We start from the raw sequence: 17923 nt of genomic DNA on the forward strand, positions 1-17923 counted from the left end.
TCAAAAGTTATGGCAGAGAAAAGTATTCTAGGGGGCGCTGTTGAGCCGTTAGGCCACGCCCATTAATGCAAAACATAAAATATCAAATTTTTCGCCAGGCCTGGCTTGCATGCAAAATTTGGTAACTTTTGGAGAACTATCAAATATGGACCAATCAGATGAAGGGAGGCGCGCTTTTTGGCGTCTAGCGTCGCCACGGTAACACTTTTGAAAGAGAAAAGTAATGCGCGTAGTCGCAAGATGAAGACGCACATTTTGATGTATAACACACGTGGGTGCACGTTGCGGTTCGGGCCGTATTAATTGCCGAAAGAATGGCATAAATTGCGCCAAAAATTACACAATTAATTCAAAATGGCCGACTTCTTGTTTGGTTTTGGCCATGGCGCCAAGAGACTTTTCTTTAAGTTGCGACATGATACAGGTGTGTACCGATTTTCGTGCATGTACGTCAAACCGGTTTGTGGGGCTTGAGGCACAAAGTTTTCCGGGGGGCGCTGTTGAGCCATTTTGCCACGCCCATTAATACAAACCATGAAATATCAAATTTATCGCCAGGCCTGCCATGCATGCAAAATATGGTGACTTTTGGGGAACTATCAAATATGGACCAATCAGATGAAGGGGGGCGCGCTTTTTGGCATCTAGCGTCGCCACGGTAACACTTTTGAAAGAGAAAAGTAATGCACGTAGTCGCAAGATGAAGACGCACATTTTGATGTATAACACACCTGGGTGCACGTTACGGTTCGGGCCGTATTAATTGCAGAAAGAATGGCATAAATTGCGCCAAAATTACACAATTAATTCAAAATGGCCGACTTCCTGTTCGGTTTTGGCCATGGCGCCAAGAGACTTTTCTTTAAGTTGCGCCATGATACACATGTGTACCGATTTTCGTGCATGTACGTCAAACCGTATTGTGGGGCTTGAGGCACAAAGTTTTCCGGGGGGCGCTGTTGAGCCATTTTGCCACGCCCATTAATACAAACGATGAAATATCAAATTTATCGCCAGGCCTGCCATGCATGCAAAATATGGTGACTTTTGGGGAACTATCAAATATGGACCAATCAGATGAAGGGGGGCGCGCTTTTTGGCGTCTAGCGTCGCCACGGTAACACTTTTGAAAGAGAAAAGTAATGCACGTAGTCGCAGGATAGAGACGCACATTTTGATGTATAACACACCTGGGTGCACGTTACGGTTCAGGCCGTATTAATTCTCGAAGGAATGGCTCATATTGCTCCAAAATTACGCGATTAATTCAGAATGTTCAAAATGGCCGACTTCCTGTTTGGTTTCGGCCATGGCGCCAAGAGACTTTTCTTTAAGTTGCGACATGATACAGGTGTGTACCGATTTTCGTTCATGTACGTCAAACCGTATTATGGGGCTTGAGGCGCAAAGTTTTTTCTGTCTGAACCAACCAGATGAAGGGTGGGCGCGCTTTTTGGCGTCTAGCGTCGCCACGGTAACGTTTTTGAAAGAGAAAAGTAATGCGTGTTGTCGCAGCATGGAGACGCACATTTTGATGTATAACACACCTGGGTGCACGTTACGGTTCGGGCCGTATTAACTGCCGAAGGAATGGCATAAATTGCGCCAAAGTGACACGATTAATTCAAAATGGCCGACATCCTGTTCGGTTTCGGCCATGTCGCCAAGAGACTTTTCTTCAAGTTGTGTACTGATACAGGTGTGTAGCGACTTTCGTGCATGTACGTCAAACCGTATTGTGGGGCTTGAAGCACAAAGTTTTCCGGGGGGCGCTGTTGAGCCATTTTGCCACGCCCATTAATGTAAACCATTAAATATCAAATTTTTCGCCAGGCCTGACTTGCATGCAAAATTTGGTGACTTTTTGGGGACGTTTAGGGGGGCAAAAAGGCCCTCCTTTCGTCAGAAGAAAGAAAAAGAAAGAAAAAAAAAAAATTCCTACAGATACAATAGGGCCTTCGCACTGAAGGTGCTCGGGCCCTAATAATGACATCCAATACTGAAGTCATACCTGATACCAGGTATTGATATCTCATATCAATACCTAATACCAATTCCTGATACTGATGTGAACTTAACAAGTTATCAGAGTAACAACAATAAATGTATTTGTTAACTGTTTTCTGTCTTTACTGAATGCAGCAATGAAACATCCACAGAGTTGGAGGAATAATGCTCTTTCAGACTTTTAAGATGATCCTAAACAGAGTTTCCATATTAGATATATTGTTTTTGTATCCCAGCAGCATCCACTGTGCTACACTTAGTCTAAATGGAAGAGGGGCAATAAGCATCTTCACCATGATCTTTAGGCCATTGTTAGAGATGGACACGTAGTTCATGGATCAGAGTGAATATGGAAATGTTCTAGGAGTCTGGGCATGTTTCAAGAGAAGCACGTCAGCAGATCCTGCAAGGACAGAACCTTGTAATCGTGAGTTACCCACTGATCAGTTACTGTGGACTACGTAGTAGTCATCCCCATTTAATCTAGAATTCCAACAACATGCCTCTGCTGACGGAAGTGTGTGCGTGTGTTATCGGTGTGTTTTTTATCTGTGTTGTACAGCTCTGAGGGTGTGATGACATCACCATTCACGTCACTGATGGTGTGTGTGCCTGTACCATAAATGTGTGATTGTGTTGGAACATTCACAGCCTTCACGGTTCCTCCTGACCAGCCAATCAGAACGCAGAACCAGTCTGCTGCTTCACATGGGGTCTCGTGATTCTGTGATGTCAGAGATCACGTGCAGGTGCTCCCAGGAGTGTGGATGACACGTCCTCCTCCCCCACACCCACGTCCTCCTCCCCCACACCCATGTGTTCCATCAATCTTCATCAGTGCCTTGATCAATAGACCAAAACTATTCTCTTTAAAATTAGATTGATTATGCTCTGTTAGCTTGCGGTTTGACACCACGGACAATGAAGATACGCAACAATTTGGAACTTTGTATAAATGTACCTGATTAGAGTCCTAACATTCTCCCTGTAAAGGTGTCGTGGATGTGAAACCTAACTGTGGAGACCAAAATAGTTTTTTGTTCCAGAAGTATGTTTATTTCTGCTGTAAAGTTTAACATCTTGACATGGATGTCAACGGAGATGAACTCCGTTGGATCCAGACTCTAGTGGTCGGTAGAGGAACTGCAGGTCTAGATCCAGAACATAGTGGTCAGTAGAGGAACTGGCAGTCTGGACCTGGACCCTTGTGGCCAATAGAGCAGTGGTCCCCAACCCTGGTCCTCAACATCTACTGTCCCGCATGTTCTGGATGTTTCCTTGCATCAACACACCTGATTCTAACTAATGGTTGGCACCAGCTTGTCATCCAGGTCTGGACAGTTCTGTTGATGACACAGCTACTTGTATCACGGTGTGCTGAAGCAGGGAAACATCTAAAACATGCTGGACAGTAGATCTCGAGGACCAGGTCTGGATCCAGACCCTGGTGGTCAGTAGAGGACCTGCAGGTCTGGATCCAGACCCTGGTGGTCAGTAGAGGACCTGCAGGTCTGGATCCAGACCCTGGTGGTCAGTAGAGGACCTGCAGGTCTGGATCCAGACCCTGGTGGTCAGTAGAGGACCTGCAGGTCTGGATCCAGACCCTGGTCGTCAGTAGAGGAACCGCTGGTCTGGATCTGGACCCTGGTGGTCAGTAGAGGACCTGCAGGTCTGGATCTGGACCCTGGTGGTCTGTAGAGGACCTGCAGGTCTGGATCCCAACCCTGGTGGTCAGTAGAGGAACCGCTGGTGTGGATCTGGACCCTGGTGGTCAGTAGAGGACCTGCAGGTCTGGATCCAGACCCTGGTGGTCAGTAGAGGACCTGCAGGTCTGGATCTGGACCCTGGTGGTCTGTAGAGGACCTGCAGGTCTGGATCCCAACCCTGGTGGTCAGTAGAGGAACCGCTGGTGTGGATCTGGACCCTGGTGGTCAGTAGAGGACCTGCAGGTCTGGATCCAGACCCTGGTGGTCAGTAGAGGACCTGCAGGTCTGGATCTGGACCCTGGTGGTCAGTAGAGGACCTGCAGGTCTGGATCCAGACCCTGGTGGTCTGTAGAGGACCTGCAGGTCTGGATCCAGACCCTGGTGGTCAGTAGAGGACCTGCAGGTCTGGATCCAGACCCTGGTGGTCAGTAGAGGAACCGCTGGTGTGGATCTGGACCCTGGTGGTCAGTAGAGGACCTGCAGGTCTGGATCCAGACCCTGGTCGTCAGTAGAGGAACCGCTGGTGTGGATCTGGACCCTGGTGGTCAGTAGAGGACCTGCAGGTAGAACTCCCCAAAACACCCAAAGGCTCCATGTCAGGTCCTACAGGCCTCATTGAACATGTTAGATGTTCCTAATAATACACGTTAGCCATCAAGTACGGGTAGTTTGGAAGGGTTGCCAGGAGGTTTTTTTGGTTTTAATGTCCAGGAAACCAATCAGTGTTTCAGCAGAAACACCTCACACCTGTCAAGCACAGTGATGGAGGGATGTTGGTCTGGACCTGGACACCGGTCAGTCATTGAGAGGACCCTGAACTCATCTGTACATAAGAATCTCCTAGAGACAAACGTGAGGACATCTGTCTGACCACTGAAGCTTGGCTGAAACTGGGTCATGTGACAGGAAATGATCCCAAACACATCAGTAGATCCACATCAGAATGATGACAAATTAAAGAATCAAGGTTCTGGAGTGATTATCACACATCTTGTACACATCTTATTAGTGTTGCACACAAGCGTTTCCTTTTTTTCAATAAATGATAGTGCATTGTAAAGAGGTCATAACAGTGTGTGACATATGGAGCTGTAGACATTGTTAGAACTGTTATCAGAATACTTTGTTTTTTGTTCAGTACCCAAACTGATGAGGAACACCAGAACTCTGTAATCTGAGTACATGTCGTCACAATGACACACATGCTGATATGCACAGAAACACATGCTGATATACGTGCCAACACACACACACACACACACACACACACACAAGCTTTCTAACTGGATCAACCGTCAGCTCAGCTGACCAGCACGCTTGTTTGCAGTCACCTGATTGCACGCCCTGTCCTCGTGACTTTGGTTACCTCGGACCTCACCCTCTCACCTCGGACCTCACCTCTAACATCAGAGGAACTCACGGTGGAAACCAGCTTTCCAAAAATGGGGACTATCAAGGAAGTTGTGAATGAGATGATTTGAGAAGTGTGGGATGTTGAGGAGGCTGACGATGAACACGAGGATGTGGGGGGGCAGAGCTCTGTGCTCATTGGTTATCTGTGCTGCTGGTGGAGCTGAACTCTGATAGGCTGCTGGATAAAAGAGAGCCGGGTTCACAGAGCCTCATCCTCTTCACATTCAGAGGCTCATTGCACAGGTACGTCACTACTTCTTGCTTTTATGGTTTTTTCCTTGGTTTTCTTTCTCCTTCCACTTTAACTCTCCTTTTTTCTCACTTCTCCATGTTTACTTTCTTACTGTTCCACATTCTTCATTTTTTCCTCACATTTTCTTTTCCATTTTCTTCATGTTTTTTAAACCCCTTTCTTTCTTTCTTTCTTTCTTTCTTTCTTTCTTTCTTTCTTTCTTTCTTTCTTTCTTTCTTTCTTTCTTTCTTTCTTTCTTTCTTTCTTTCTTTCTTTCTCTCTTTCCTCCCTCCTCCCAACTTTCTTCACTTCCTGTTGTGCTGTATGACAGGAGGTCTCGTTCTGCCAGATTTCTGTCGACATGGCTGATTGGAGCGACTGTCTGAACTTTGGGATCTCAATCGCCAAACAGGCCAGCGAGGTGAGAGTTGTGAAATATATATTTTTAAATTGATTAAAAACTTGAATAAATTGAATTTGACTCAAACTTAATTTTAAAAATGTTAAAAATGTGTTCACTGTTCTACCATACAGTTAGCTGTCCAGCCAGCTGTAGGAAAACGCTGCCAGTCTTCATTCTGTGGTTGCGTTTCCTTGAACTGAGCAAGCTGAGAGCTGCTGCCGACGTTCCGTTCAGCTGGATTTAACCACATATTTCTGTCGCCAGGTGGTCCTTTCTGGGTTCCGGGAGCAAAAGGAAGTAAAGCTAAAAAGTTCTCCAGCCGATCTGGTGACAGAAACCGATCAGAGAGTTGAGACGATCTTGATCTCTGCCATCAGGGCACGCTATCCTCAGCACAGGTACAGTTTGTGACCCGTGCTCACCTGGCCCTTCTTCTCGTTTTCTGAATTAAACTATTCCACTTTAAATGATGTCACAAGGTCATAGAACTTGAATCCATACAGGAAGCTGGAATGTGGATGGCATCAGCTGGCAAGAAGGTTCTTTTATCTGACATGTGACCTCTGACCTCAGGTTCATAGGGGAGGAGTCTGTTGCTGCAGGAGAGCGTGTCCATTTGACAGACAGTCCCACTTGGATCATTGACCCCATAGATGGGACCGTCAACTTTGTCCACGGGTGAGAAGCTCCGCCCACTCTGCAATGCCACAACATGGCACCACAGTGGACTAACAAAGGCATGTGACTCTCCTCACAGGTTTCCACTTGTGGCCATCTCCATTGCCTTCACCATAAACAAAAAGGTGAGTTCACGTGGTAGCTTGTCCTGTCTACGATCAAAGGCCATTCTGCTCCTGATCAGGAGGATCAGTTTGTTTCAAGTGATGGGGTATATTGTTTTCAGGACTGACACCATTTCATTTTTTCATTTTTTGACTGCACCATAATGTAGCTAGTTCCTCTAGCGACCTTTATTTAACCAGGAAGATCCCATTGAGATAAAAAACCTCTTTTCCAAGGGAGACCTGGCCAAGATAGGCAGCAGCAGTTAAAAAACATAGTTACACAGAGTTACAAATGACAGATAAAACACCAACGGATAAAATACAATTAAAATAACATTTTAAAAAAAGCAAGCAAATCACAAAAAACAGGTACATGTAATGGAGTCGGTCTCAAGTATTTTCAATTTAGATTTAAAAGTACTCAAAGAAATGAACCCTGTTAGCCTCCAGTCATTTTGTACCAGGGTGCGGAACCGGAACTGGAGTTGCTCCACTGACCTCTTGGGCCTCAATCCAGACCTGCAGTTCCTCTAATGGCCCCTAGAGTCTGGATCTTAACCTGCAGTACTTCTACTTGCTACTAGCATCTGGATTCAGACCCTCAGTTTCTCTATTCCATGAATTTTGTTCACATCCATGATAACTGTGACTTTCCTCCCCTCATCAGGTAACATTATATAAAACCCAATTAATCTTTTGTGAGAGTCTGAGGTGTCAAAAAGCTAGCTGACAGTCCCTTAGCACTGGCCTGACTTCTGATAACATAATCATTATCGCTGTTTCCACTGGGATTGTTTTCAGCAGCGGGGCAGGCTCTTTTATACAGTCTGTGTTTCTCCAAGATGTAGAATGAGTGAATACATGACGAACATATGTATTATAAAACTGCTTTTTGGTCCTGTTTTACTTTCACAACTCATTCTGAATCATTAAGAGAGGAAATAGACTGGTCAGACAGGATGCGCTGCTGAATTTGTTGCTGCTATTGTTGCCAGACGGAGTTCGGGATTGTGTACAGCTGTGTGGAGGATAAGATGTTCTATGCTCAGAGAGGGAGAGGAGCATTTCTGAATGGGAAAGCGCTGAATGCCTCTGGACAGGAAGGTGATGATGACTTTATGAGCAAAGTTCATGTCCTCTGAACAGAGAGGATTCATTTTGGTTCTTCTGTCTTTTCCAATCAGACATCAGCAGGTGTGTGGTGGTCACGGAAATTGGGGCAGAGCGCGATGATCTCGCCCTATCCACCATGACGTCCAACATCTTCAGACTGCTCAAGCTTCCTATACACGGGTGAGAACAGACTTCAGCAGGAAGCTTCAAGCTAAAAATGAAAACTTTCTAACTTCACTGTGACAAGAGACGTGAGCAGCTTTGGAATGAATGATCTACCTACATGTGAAGTTTGACCAGGAGTGAACAGGATTTTCAGCTACATTTGAAGGAACATTTCACTGGGCTGTTGACCAAATGTTGTCTCTGTTGGAAATCTTGTTTTTCTGATTGTGAGCAGATGGTTTTTTTTCTTCTTGTGAACTGTTTTACTTTTGTGTGAATGGATGTTTTATGTATCAGGGCTACACGTAACATAACATCCCACTGCTTCTTCCCTTGGTGACTCAAAACAAGAAGTTACAAGGGAGTAAGTGCAATACTGCAGTTTCATCAGTATTTACATCCCTGTCCGTCTGTACACAGCTGTAATGTTAATAAATGAGTATTTCCAATGCTGGTGTTGGAACAGGAAAAACCCTGTCCATATCTTGGCCTCACCTGACTGTGTTATGTTTCAGCATTCGAGCACTGGGCACCGCGGCAGTCGACATGTGCCAGGTGGCAACAGGTGGAGCTGACGCTTACTATCACATTGGGATGCACTGCTGGGACATCGCTGCCTCAGCCATTATTGTGCAGGAGGCTGGAGGCGTCGTCATGGACACTGACGGTCTGTATCTTGTGGGAGGAGTCATGTGTGTTCCATGGGGCGGCGTGGCCTCATCTCATTGGTCCTTGTTTCTTCAGGCTCAGACTTCGACATGATGTCCAGGAGAGTGATAGCTGCTAGCTCTCCTGCTGTGGCCAATCGCATTGCAGAGGTGATTCAGACATTCCCCTGTCGCCGTGACGACGAAGACCCCGGCAAGTGTATCTGTGTAGCTGCAGGTGTAAATGGACCTCAGATCATTTGACAAGATGCTGGATGTTTTTTATGATTTAAGATCACAAATAAAACTGGAAATTAACGCGATGTTAATGTTTCTTGTTCCTCTGCTTGGTTGTCTCGCCAATATACACAACTAGATGGTGCACTTGGCTCTTTTGAGTATAAATTTATAATAGGAGGTCCGTTTATACTATTATTTTTGTTATTTTTTTCCTTTTGTTTTTTACACTTTATACCTCTACAGGAATGTATTTACAGATTATCCACAGCTAGTTACAGGTGAGGGTAGGAACGTAGGTCCTCCAATAAACAGTCTTCATTACTGTAGATGTCGTAGTGTCCTTGGGCAAGACACCTTACCCACCTTGCCCCGTGTGAATGTGTTCGAATGTGTATGAATGTTGGTGGTGGTCGGAGGGGCCGTTTGGCGCGATATGGCAGCCACGCTTCTGTCAGTCTGCCCCAGGGCAGCTGTGGCTACAAATGTAGCTACCACCAGTGAGGATGTGTATGAATGAATAATGATCTCTGTAAAGCGCTCTGGGTGCCTTGAAGGGCGCTATATAAATCCAAGTCATTATTATTATTATTATTATTATAGATACCACAGATACCCACCAAACACAACCTGACCTATCAGTGGTCTACAAGTGAGCAAATGATACCCTAGCCAAAGAACTGTTCATGACACGACAATAAAGTAGTAGTAGTAATACAAAAAAACATGATTCTTTTCATGCACAACCAATTATCCTTTACATCACAAGACAGTGGCCACCCTAAACCAGCACCTAACTTGCTAATGGCAATGACTAAAAAAAAAAAAAGTACATGTAAAGCTGCAAGCAGTATTGAAAAGCGGCTCGCACTATGGCCACTGTCCCCAGGTGCAATCACCTTAGTAAATTCTTTAAAGTCACATCCATCTGTATTGCATTAAGTATTTTCTATGCTGACACATGATAACCATGCTTCAATGTACATTTTGAGAAGTGGTGAGAGTACAGTGCCCTGTGGTGCTCCTGTGCTGCTGACCACCTGGTCAGAGACAACCATTCAGTCTTGTTCAGAACTGCCATGGAAAATCATACAAATACTGCAACTTTTCCACCACAGCCACATATAATTTAAAAAAGTAATTTTTCACAACAATGTGTCATCAAGGTGTGACACATCCTCTTTAGTCCCGACTGTAATAGCGCTGTTACAGCCACCTCCCTAAGTGCACACTCACCATTCTTTTGTGACACATCATCAACTTTTATAGTATCTTCTTAAAAAATGTCACAGTGTGGCGGACACATTTACGGACCTCGCACCCAGCAGGATTGTAGGGAAAGGGGCGTGGTCACGGGTAGATTTATGGGTGTATGGTTACGCGTCTTCTCTGTCAGTTGAGTTGTCAGTTGTGATTTCGTTTTCTGGAATAAAGGCTTGTCGACCAACCTCTGGAGTCGTGCTTCCATCCATCCATCCATTATCTATACCCGCTTTATCCTTTGCAGGGTCACGGGGCTCTGCTGGAGCCTATCCCAGCTATTTTCAGGCGAGAGGCAGGGGTTACACCCTGGACAGGTCGCCAGTCCATCGCAGGGCCACATAAGACAGAGTCGTGCTTCATTCTGCTACATTGGTGACCCCGTTTTGAACATGTTTGAGGAAACAGAAGACATCTCGTCCTCATCTCATCAGCCTCCGCAGCCCGCAAGTTCCATTGCAGCTTTGAGGCTCCCTGAGTTTTGGCAGGAGGATCCAGGCTCGTGGTTCGAGCACATTGAGGCGCTGTTCCATCTGCAGGGAATCACGGAAGATGATTCCAAATATCCCCTTGTTGTGGTCGCTTTGGGCCAGCAGTCCACTCGGCGGGCTCTGCAGCTGCTTCGCTCGCCCCCACGACGAGACAAGTACACCGTACTCAAACAACTACTCCTCCGGAGGTTCAGCCTTTCCGCTGCAGAGAGAGTGGACAGACTACTTTCCCTGCTGGGCTTGGGTGACAGGTTGGCGGTGGATCTGATGGACCAGATGTTTTTACTGCTGGGCCCGGACGATGGCGGATTCCTTTTCCCGCATATTTTCCTGCGCCAACTCCTGCTGCCCGCATGCGCAGCGCTGGCGAACTCCACCTGCCTTGCATCGGGCGACTACCGCAGTTTGGCTGAGGAAGTGGATCGAGTCTTGATCGCTACCCAGAGTTTTGCCGTTCACAACATCACAACAAACCCCCAGCTATCGACGTCGGAGGAGCGATCGACGTCGGAGGACGCGGACCCAGCGGAGGTGGCTGCAGTGAATACTCGGAAACGACGCGGGACAGATCTGTGTTTCTTCCATCAATGCTTCGGCGCCAAGGCGAGATGCTGCGTCCATCCATGTTAGTTCGAGCCATCGGGAAACGCAGGGGCCGGCGCTCAGTAGCAGCTGTAAGCGTCGGCGGTCAAGGTGAGCTGCTATTCATTGCAGACTCTGTGTCAGGGAAACGTTTTCTGGTGGACTCCGGCTCACAGCTGAGCCTCCTACCGCCGACCGCCACGGACCGGTCTACCGGAGGTAACGGACCGCCGCTAAGCGCGGCTAACGGCTCCTCCATCACCTCTTTCAGGACCCGGTCAGTGACTGTATGTTCCCACGGGCACCAGTTGGGGAGTGACTTTGTCATCGCCAATGTTGATGTTCCTATTATCGGTGCTGATTTTCTATGTGCTAACGGTTTGCTCTGTGACTTTTATGACTCTTCCGTGTGAGACTGGGGGATCTGGGCAACTAGCACACGCTAACTTCTTAGCATCAGGTGACGTGTTCCAAAGTCTGCTGGCGGATTTCCCGATGTCTTTTCCACCGCGACAACCAGGCACGGCGTCAAGCATTACATCACCACCACAGGGCCACCGGTTTTTGCGCACGCTCGTCATTTAGATACGCAGAAGTTAGCTATTGCTAAAGAGGAGTTTGCCTCTATGGAGCGTTTAGGCATAGTTAGGCGCTCCAAGAGCCCCTGGGCATCACCGCTTCACATGGTGCCGAAGGCAGACGGTTCGTGGCGCCCGTGTGGGGATTTTCGCCGTCTTAACAACGTCACGGTGCACGACCGCTATCCAGTCCCACACATCCAGGACTTTTCCGCGCATTTAGCAGGGACAACCATCTTTTCAAAGGTGGATTTAGTACGCGGCTACCACCAGGTTCCCATGCAAGCAGAGGATGTGCCTAAGACCGCTGTAATTACCCCGTTTGGGTTTTTTGAATTTCTGCGCATGCCCTTTGGCCTGAAGGGGGCAGCGCAGACCTTCCAGAGGCTGATGGCCAGTTCCTCAGCTGAGGAGCATTTGGCACACCTCAAACTAGTCTTTCAGAGGTTAGATAAACACGGCCTTATTGTCAACCCGGCTAAGTGCCAGTTCGGCCTGCCTGTTATTGACTTTTTAGGGCACCGGATTTCAGCTCAGGGTGCAGTTCCACTGCTGTCTAAGGTACAAGCGGTGGCCGATTTTCCCCTCCCAGCCTCAGTTAAGGCGCTGCAGGAGTTTTTGGGTATGATTAATTTTTATAACCGTTTCCTCCCTCACGCCGCCCACCTCCTGCAGCCGCTTTATGGAGCCTTGCAAAAAAAGAAAGGCTGTGACCCAGTGGACTGGACACCTGACTGCATCAGTGCCTTTGAGGGTGCTAAGTCTGCCCTGGTCAATACAGTCCTTTTAGCTCACCCTTCACCTTCGGCGCCCATTTCTTTGACAACCGATGCTTCGGACATAGCAGTAGTAGCAGAGTTTGGAAACCTCTTGCATTTTTCAGCCGCTAACTACGAGACAGTAAGCGAAAGGTTCTTTGACCGTGAGTTGTTGGCGCTGTACCTCGCCACCTGTCATTTTAGTTTTTTCTTAGAAGGCCGTTCATTCACGGCATATGTAGATCATAAGCCATTGATCTTTGCAATGTCCAAGGTGACCAGCAGCACCATCTAGCATCCATCTCAGAGTTCACCACAGACATTCAGCATGTGGCGGGTAAAACAAACCTTGTGGCCGATTGCCTGTCACGTGCACTTGTGTACCCTGTACATCTGGGAGTTGATTGCTGACCAGGCCGATGACCAGGACCAGGAGTCTGCTGGTACCGGTCTGAGACTGGAGAACTTGGCGGTGGAGGTCAGAGGTCCAGCCCTTCTCTGCAACATCTCCACTGGTCGGCCCCGTCCGGTGGTCACAGTTTCCTGGCGCTGGTGGGTGTTCAACTCAGTACACTTCCTCTCACACCCTGGCATCCGGGCGTCGTTGAAACTGGTTGGGGCCAAGTTCGTCTGGCCCGGCCTCCGCAGGGAGGTTAAAGAGTAGGCAGCTGCATGTGTAGCATGCCAGTGGGCTAAAGTCCACCAGCACACAAAGGCGCTCTCCTGGAACCGTTCCCGATTCCAGCCAGGCGGTTTGACCATGTCCACATCGACCTAGTGGGCCCTCTTCCTTCATCGCAGGGTTATACGCACCTCCTCACCATGGTGGACCGTACCACCAGGTGGCCCGAGGCAGTGCCCCTGTGGGACCCTACAGGGTCAAAAGATGTGGCGCATGCTTTCCGGGGCGCCTGGGTCTCACGGTTTGGTGTCCCGTCTGACATCACGTCTGACAGAGGCCCCCAGTTTATTTCAGAACTTTGGTCGTCGTTGGCAGGAGCTTTGGGAGTGCAGGTACACCGTACCACAGCATACCACCCACCAGCTGATGGCCTTTGTGAGCGTTTTCACAGGTCCCTCAAAGCAGCGCTGCGTGCTGTGCTCTCTGATGGTAACTGGTTGGACCCACGATTATTTATATATCGTGGGTCATGCTCGGTTTGCACACGGCCCCGAAAGAAGATTTGAATGCGTCGCCCGCAGAGCTCGTGTTCGGTCAGCCGCTTCGTGTGCCAGGAGAATTTTTGCCTGAAAGTTCGGCTCCGCAAACTCGAATCCCGCTCTGTCCCAGTTTGCTGTCGTAGTGTCCTTGGGCAAGACACCTTACCCACTTTGCCCCGTGTGAATGCGTTTGAATGTGTATGAATGTTGGCGGTGGTCGGAGGGGCCGTTTGGCGCGATATGGCAGCCACGCTTCCGTCAGTCTGCCCCAGGGCAGCTGTGGCTACAAATTGTAGCTTACCACCACCAGAGAGAATGTGTATGAATGAATAATGATCTCTGTAAAGCACTCTGGGTGCCTTGAAGGGCGCTATACAAATCCAAGTCATTATTATTATTATTATTGTGAATAGTATATCATATTATTATTAGTATAGATATCGGATAGGTGAATGGATGAATGAATGGGATGCCTGGGTCTGGGGCCCTTCGTTGTCGAGCCCGTGCGGGTGTCGCCCTGTTGGGGGGTTCCCTCTCTCCGGGCCCGTCTCCGGTACCCCCCCGCTGCCTCCGCGGCGGGGCGCCCCTCTGGTCTTAGAGGGCCACTTTTGTGGGGGCGGGTGCACCTGCCCGCGTCGGCGGCCGGGGCGGCTCTGTCTCTCCGGGCAGGCTGGCCCCCTGCCGGGTGGGGGTCGTTGGCCTGGAGGGTGAGGGCCTCCTGGCCACGTGACCGGGTGGCCGGGGATTGCCTGGGTCGCGGTCTGCCGCCGTGGGATCCCTGGCTGCTTCTTCCCGTGTCGTGGGGGCCCCGTGTCGTGGGGGGGGGGGGGGGGGGGCTCGCTGGCGGTGGGTTTCCTCCTTCCTACCTCTCCCCTCTGTGGGGTTGCCGGTGGCCTGGGTTCCGGGTTCTTCCTGGTCGGCCCCTGGTCTCGCGGGTGGCGGGGTTGCCCCCCCCCCCCCTCCCCCACTATAGATACACTTCAGCTGGAGCTTTGTTTGGTTTATTACATACACACACACACACACACACACACACACACACACACACACACACACACACACACACACACACACACACACACACACACACACACACACACACACACACACACATACACACACAAATACACACACACACACACACACACACACAGGCATGATCATATACACACACACACACACACACACACACACACACACACACACACACACACACACACACACACACACACACACATACACACACAAATACACACACACATACACACACACACGCACACACACACACACACACACACACACACACACACACCCACATACATACACATAGCCACATAGACATATACACACTCACGTATACATATTCATACATTCATGTATGCACACATACACACACATAGTATACACACATATGCATACACACACACAGTTACATTTAGCCACACATACATATACTCGCTCATACACACACACACACACTCATACACATATAGCCACTCATATACACATACACATACACATACACACACATATAGTCACATACGTATACATACACATACACACACATACACAGCCACACAAACATATACATACACACACACACATACACATACACACACATAGCCACAAAGACATGATCAAGCATGATCATATACATACACACACACACACACACACACACACACACACACACACACACACACACACACACACACACACACACACACACACACACACACACACACACACACACACACACACATATATACATACACACTGGTTTGTTCACCTGCATGCTTGCTCTGTAGCTTTTGGGGTTAGTTAGCGGTAGCTTAGCTCAGACTGTGATTTGGGTTGATTGCTGTTTGTGTTTTGGTCAGCTCCGTGTTGGTTTTGTTGGTTTTGTGTTTTGTTTGTGGTTTTTGTTGCAGATTTCCGGTGCTTGACGTGAGGCCTCCGTGTGTTCCTGCTTCCTGGATTGGCAGTGGATGTCACCCCCCCCCCCCCAAAAAAATAAAAAAATAACTGGGTTTGTATGTATATATTTATGTATGTATGTGTATGCGTATGTAGGCGTATATAAAAAAAACAAAACATTAGAGCTAGCCAGTTAGGTTAAGTTACAAGGTTGGTAAACGTTGTAACTGTTTCTTACCTTGCTCTACACTGACTTTATTAATTTCAGCTTCACTGTCACCACCCTTTTTAAAATATTTGTTTAGAGAATCTCTGAGGCCTCTATTTTCTTCTTCTCTTCTTCTCTTTTCTCTTCTTTTCTGAGCACCGGACTTGTGCTGACCGGACATTTTGACCATTCTAATGGTTGAATTAAATGATAACATTAAATTTTGATCAGCGGCCAAACCATTTTTGTGTTGGGTGTTCTTGACCACAAGGACAATTAGGAAGAACACAAATAACAAGCTTTTATGTAACTCAAATACTACATATTTTTCCACAAATAGGCATATTTTGAAACATTTTGAAACAAATGATTCCATAATTTAATGAGAATAAAAAAAAAAAAAATATATATATATATTTTTTTTTTTCCAGTTCTGGGCCCCCCCCCTTACCCTGGGCCCGGGACAACAGACCCGTTTGTCCCCCCCTATCGGCGGGCATGGTGTCAGGTGTGGGGATGATGATAGGGATCAGCTGTGGTGCTCTGGCCAAGCCTGACCAGACTTGACCAGACACACACATAGACAAACACACTGGCTTGTTCACCTGCATGCTTGCTCTGTAGTTTTGGGGTTAGTTAGCGGTAGCTTAGCTTAGACTGTGATCAGATCTGGAGATTTGGGTCGATTGCTGCTCGTGTTTTGGTCGGCTCCGTGTCGGTTTTGTGTTTCGTTTGTGGTTTTTGTTGCAGATTTCCAGTGCTTAACGTGAGGTCTCCGTGTGTTCCTGCTTCCTGGATTGGCAGTGGATGCGTATGTATGCGTATATATATGTATATATACTAAATATAGTAATAATGCACATATATATGCCTTAGGTTTTTATCGGCATGGTATCAATCATTAATATGTGTGCAGACAAGGTAAAAAAAAAAAAATATTGGCTTAAACAATTCTTAAAGAACCCACTTTCAATTTGGAACTTTATACCAAATCTTATTTTTTCTAGATTGGGAGGCCTATATTTCCTTTTATTTTGTAACTATAATATCGAAAAACTCCCTACAAAATTATCCGACTTTCATAAACAGATGCTTCTCTCATGGTCATTAATTTATAAACATAATTTTTCTCCACATAGATACTACTTATGGAACAATAAAGACATTATATACAGAAACAAATCAATTTTTTACCCTCACTGGTTTTCTAATAACATTATTTTGGTTGGTCAACTGTTTAATTCAAATGGCTTACTCTTGACATATCAAGAATTTTTGTTGAAATTCAATATTATTGTCCCCGTTAAGGAATTTAATGTAATTATAAACGCAATCCCTACTGGATTCATTATGTTATTTAAAAGTACGACGGGAAAGAACTTAAATTTAACTTTGTCTTTTGATCTGACCAAACTTGAAATTGGTGAGATTTGTTTCTCCTCAAGACGTAATAATAATCGTCATTTACGTGCATTGTTTCAGAAGGATGTTGTATCAATTCCTTATGTGGTTTCTTATTGGAATAACCTTGTTAACTATCTTGATTGGAAAAAGATTTGGTCGTTAGCTGCAAAATACTTAATTACAAATAAAATGAAAGAAGTATCTTTTAAAATAATTCACACTCTACCCATGTAAAGTTTGTCTTCAATGCTTCAAAAAGGACATAGACACTGCCTGTTGTTTCTGTGAAGGATCCACTGAAGATGTTTTTCATTTATTTTGGAGTTGCTCTTTTACTACAACATTATGGGTCCATATCTGTAATTTGATTAGTGTTTGTGTTGAACCACATTTCTCCCTTTGCTTTGAACATGTATTGTTTGGCTTCATTGACTATCCTATTTTATATTATTAATCCTATTATACTTTTGACAAAATGGTTTATTCATAAATCCCAGTATACAAATCAAAAGCCTCTTTTTTGTATTTTTGAAAATGAGGTCAAACAATACATTAGAACCATTAGTCTCTCCACCAATGCAAAGGCCATCAAGACCTTAAGTTTATGTCTCTTTTCAATGTATTTTTGTATTTCATTGTTTCATTGTGTCCTGATTTTCCGCCGCTGAGTGTATGTCTCCCCCTGGCGGTTGGATTGTGCTGTTTGCATCTTGTCTTGCAATAACCCCCCCCCCCCCCCCCCCCCCCCCCCCTCTGTTTTATCCACTGCTCTGCACGGCGAGCCCCAAGGCCCGCCCCCAACCGGCTGGGATTGGCTGGCTACAAATCCAGTTTTCTGCCTCACCAGGGGGAAGGC

General features: G+C 46.8%; 1 protein-coding gene across 2 annotated transcripts; it reads left to right on the top strand.

The window, feature by feature from the left end:
- The first annotated feature begins 5130 nt into the window (after positions 1-5130).
- LOC133452145 (inositol monophosphatase 1-like) lies at positions 5131-8785 on the top strand. 2 transcript variants are annotated; one of them, XM_061731364.1, is made up of 9 exons: positions 5131-5369; positions 5690-5779; positions 6026-6159; positions 6335-6439; positions 6519-6564; positions 7542-7650; positions 7731-7839; positions 8340-8491; positions 8569-8785. In XM_061731364.1, exons 2-9 carry the CDS (start codon positions 5720-5722, stop codon positions 8733-8735), a joined length of 882 nt encoding a protein of 293 aa, XP_061587348.1. In that variant the 5' UTR covers positions 5131-5369; positions 5690-5719; the 3' UTR covers positions 8736-8785. The 2 variants fall into 2 exon arrangements, with proteins under 2 accessions (XP_061587348.1, XP_061587349.1); XM_061731365.1 differs by having other exon boundaries at positions 5708-5779.
- The last annotated feature ends 9138 nt before the right edge of the window (positions 8786-17923 follow it).

This window comes from Cololabis saira, chromosome 10, assembly GCF_033807715.1.
Source record: "Cololabis saira isolate AMF1-May2022 chromosome 10, fColSai1.1, whole genome shotgun sequence".
Classification (NCBI taxonomy): domain Eukaryota; kingdom Metazoa; phylum Chordata; class Actinopteri; order Beloniformes; family Belonidae; genus Cololabis; species Cololabis saira.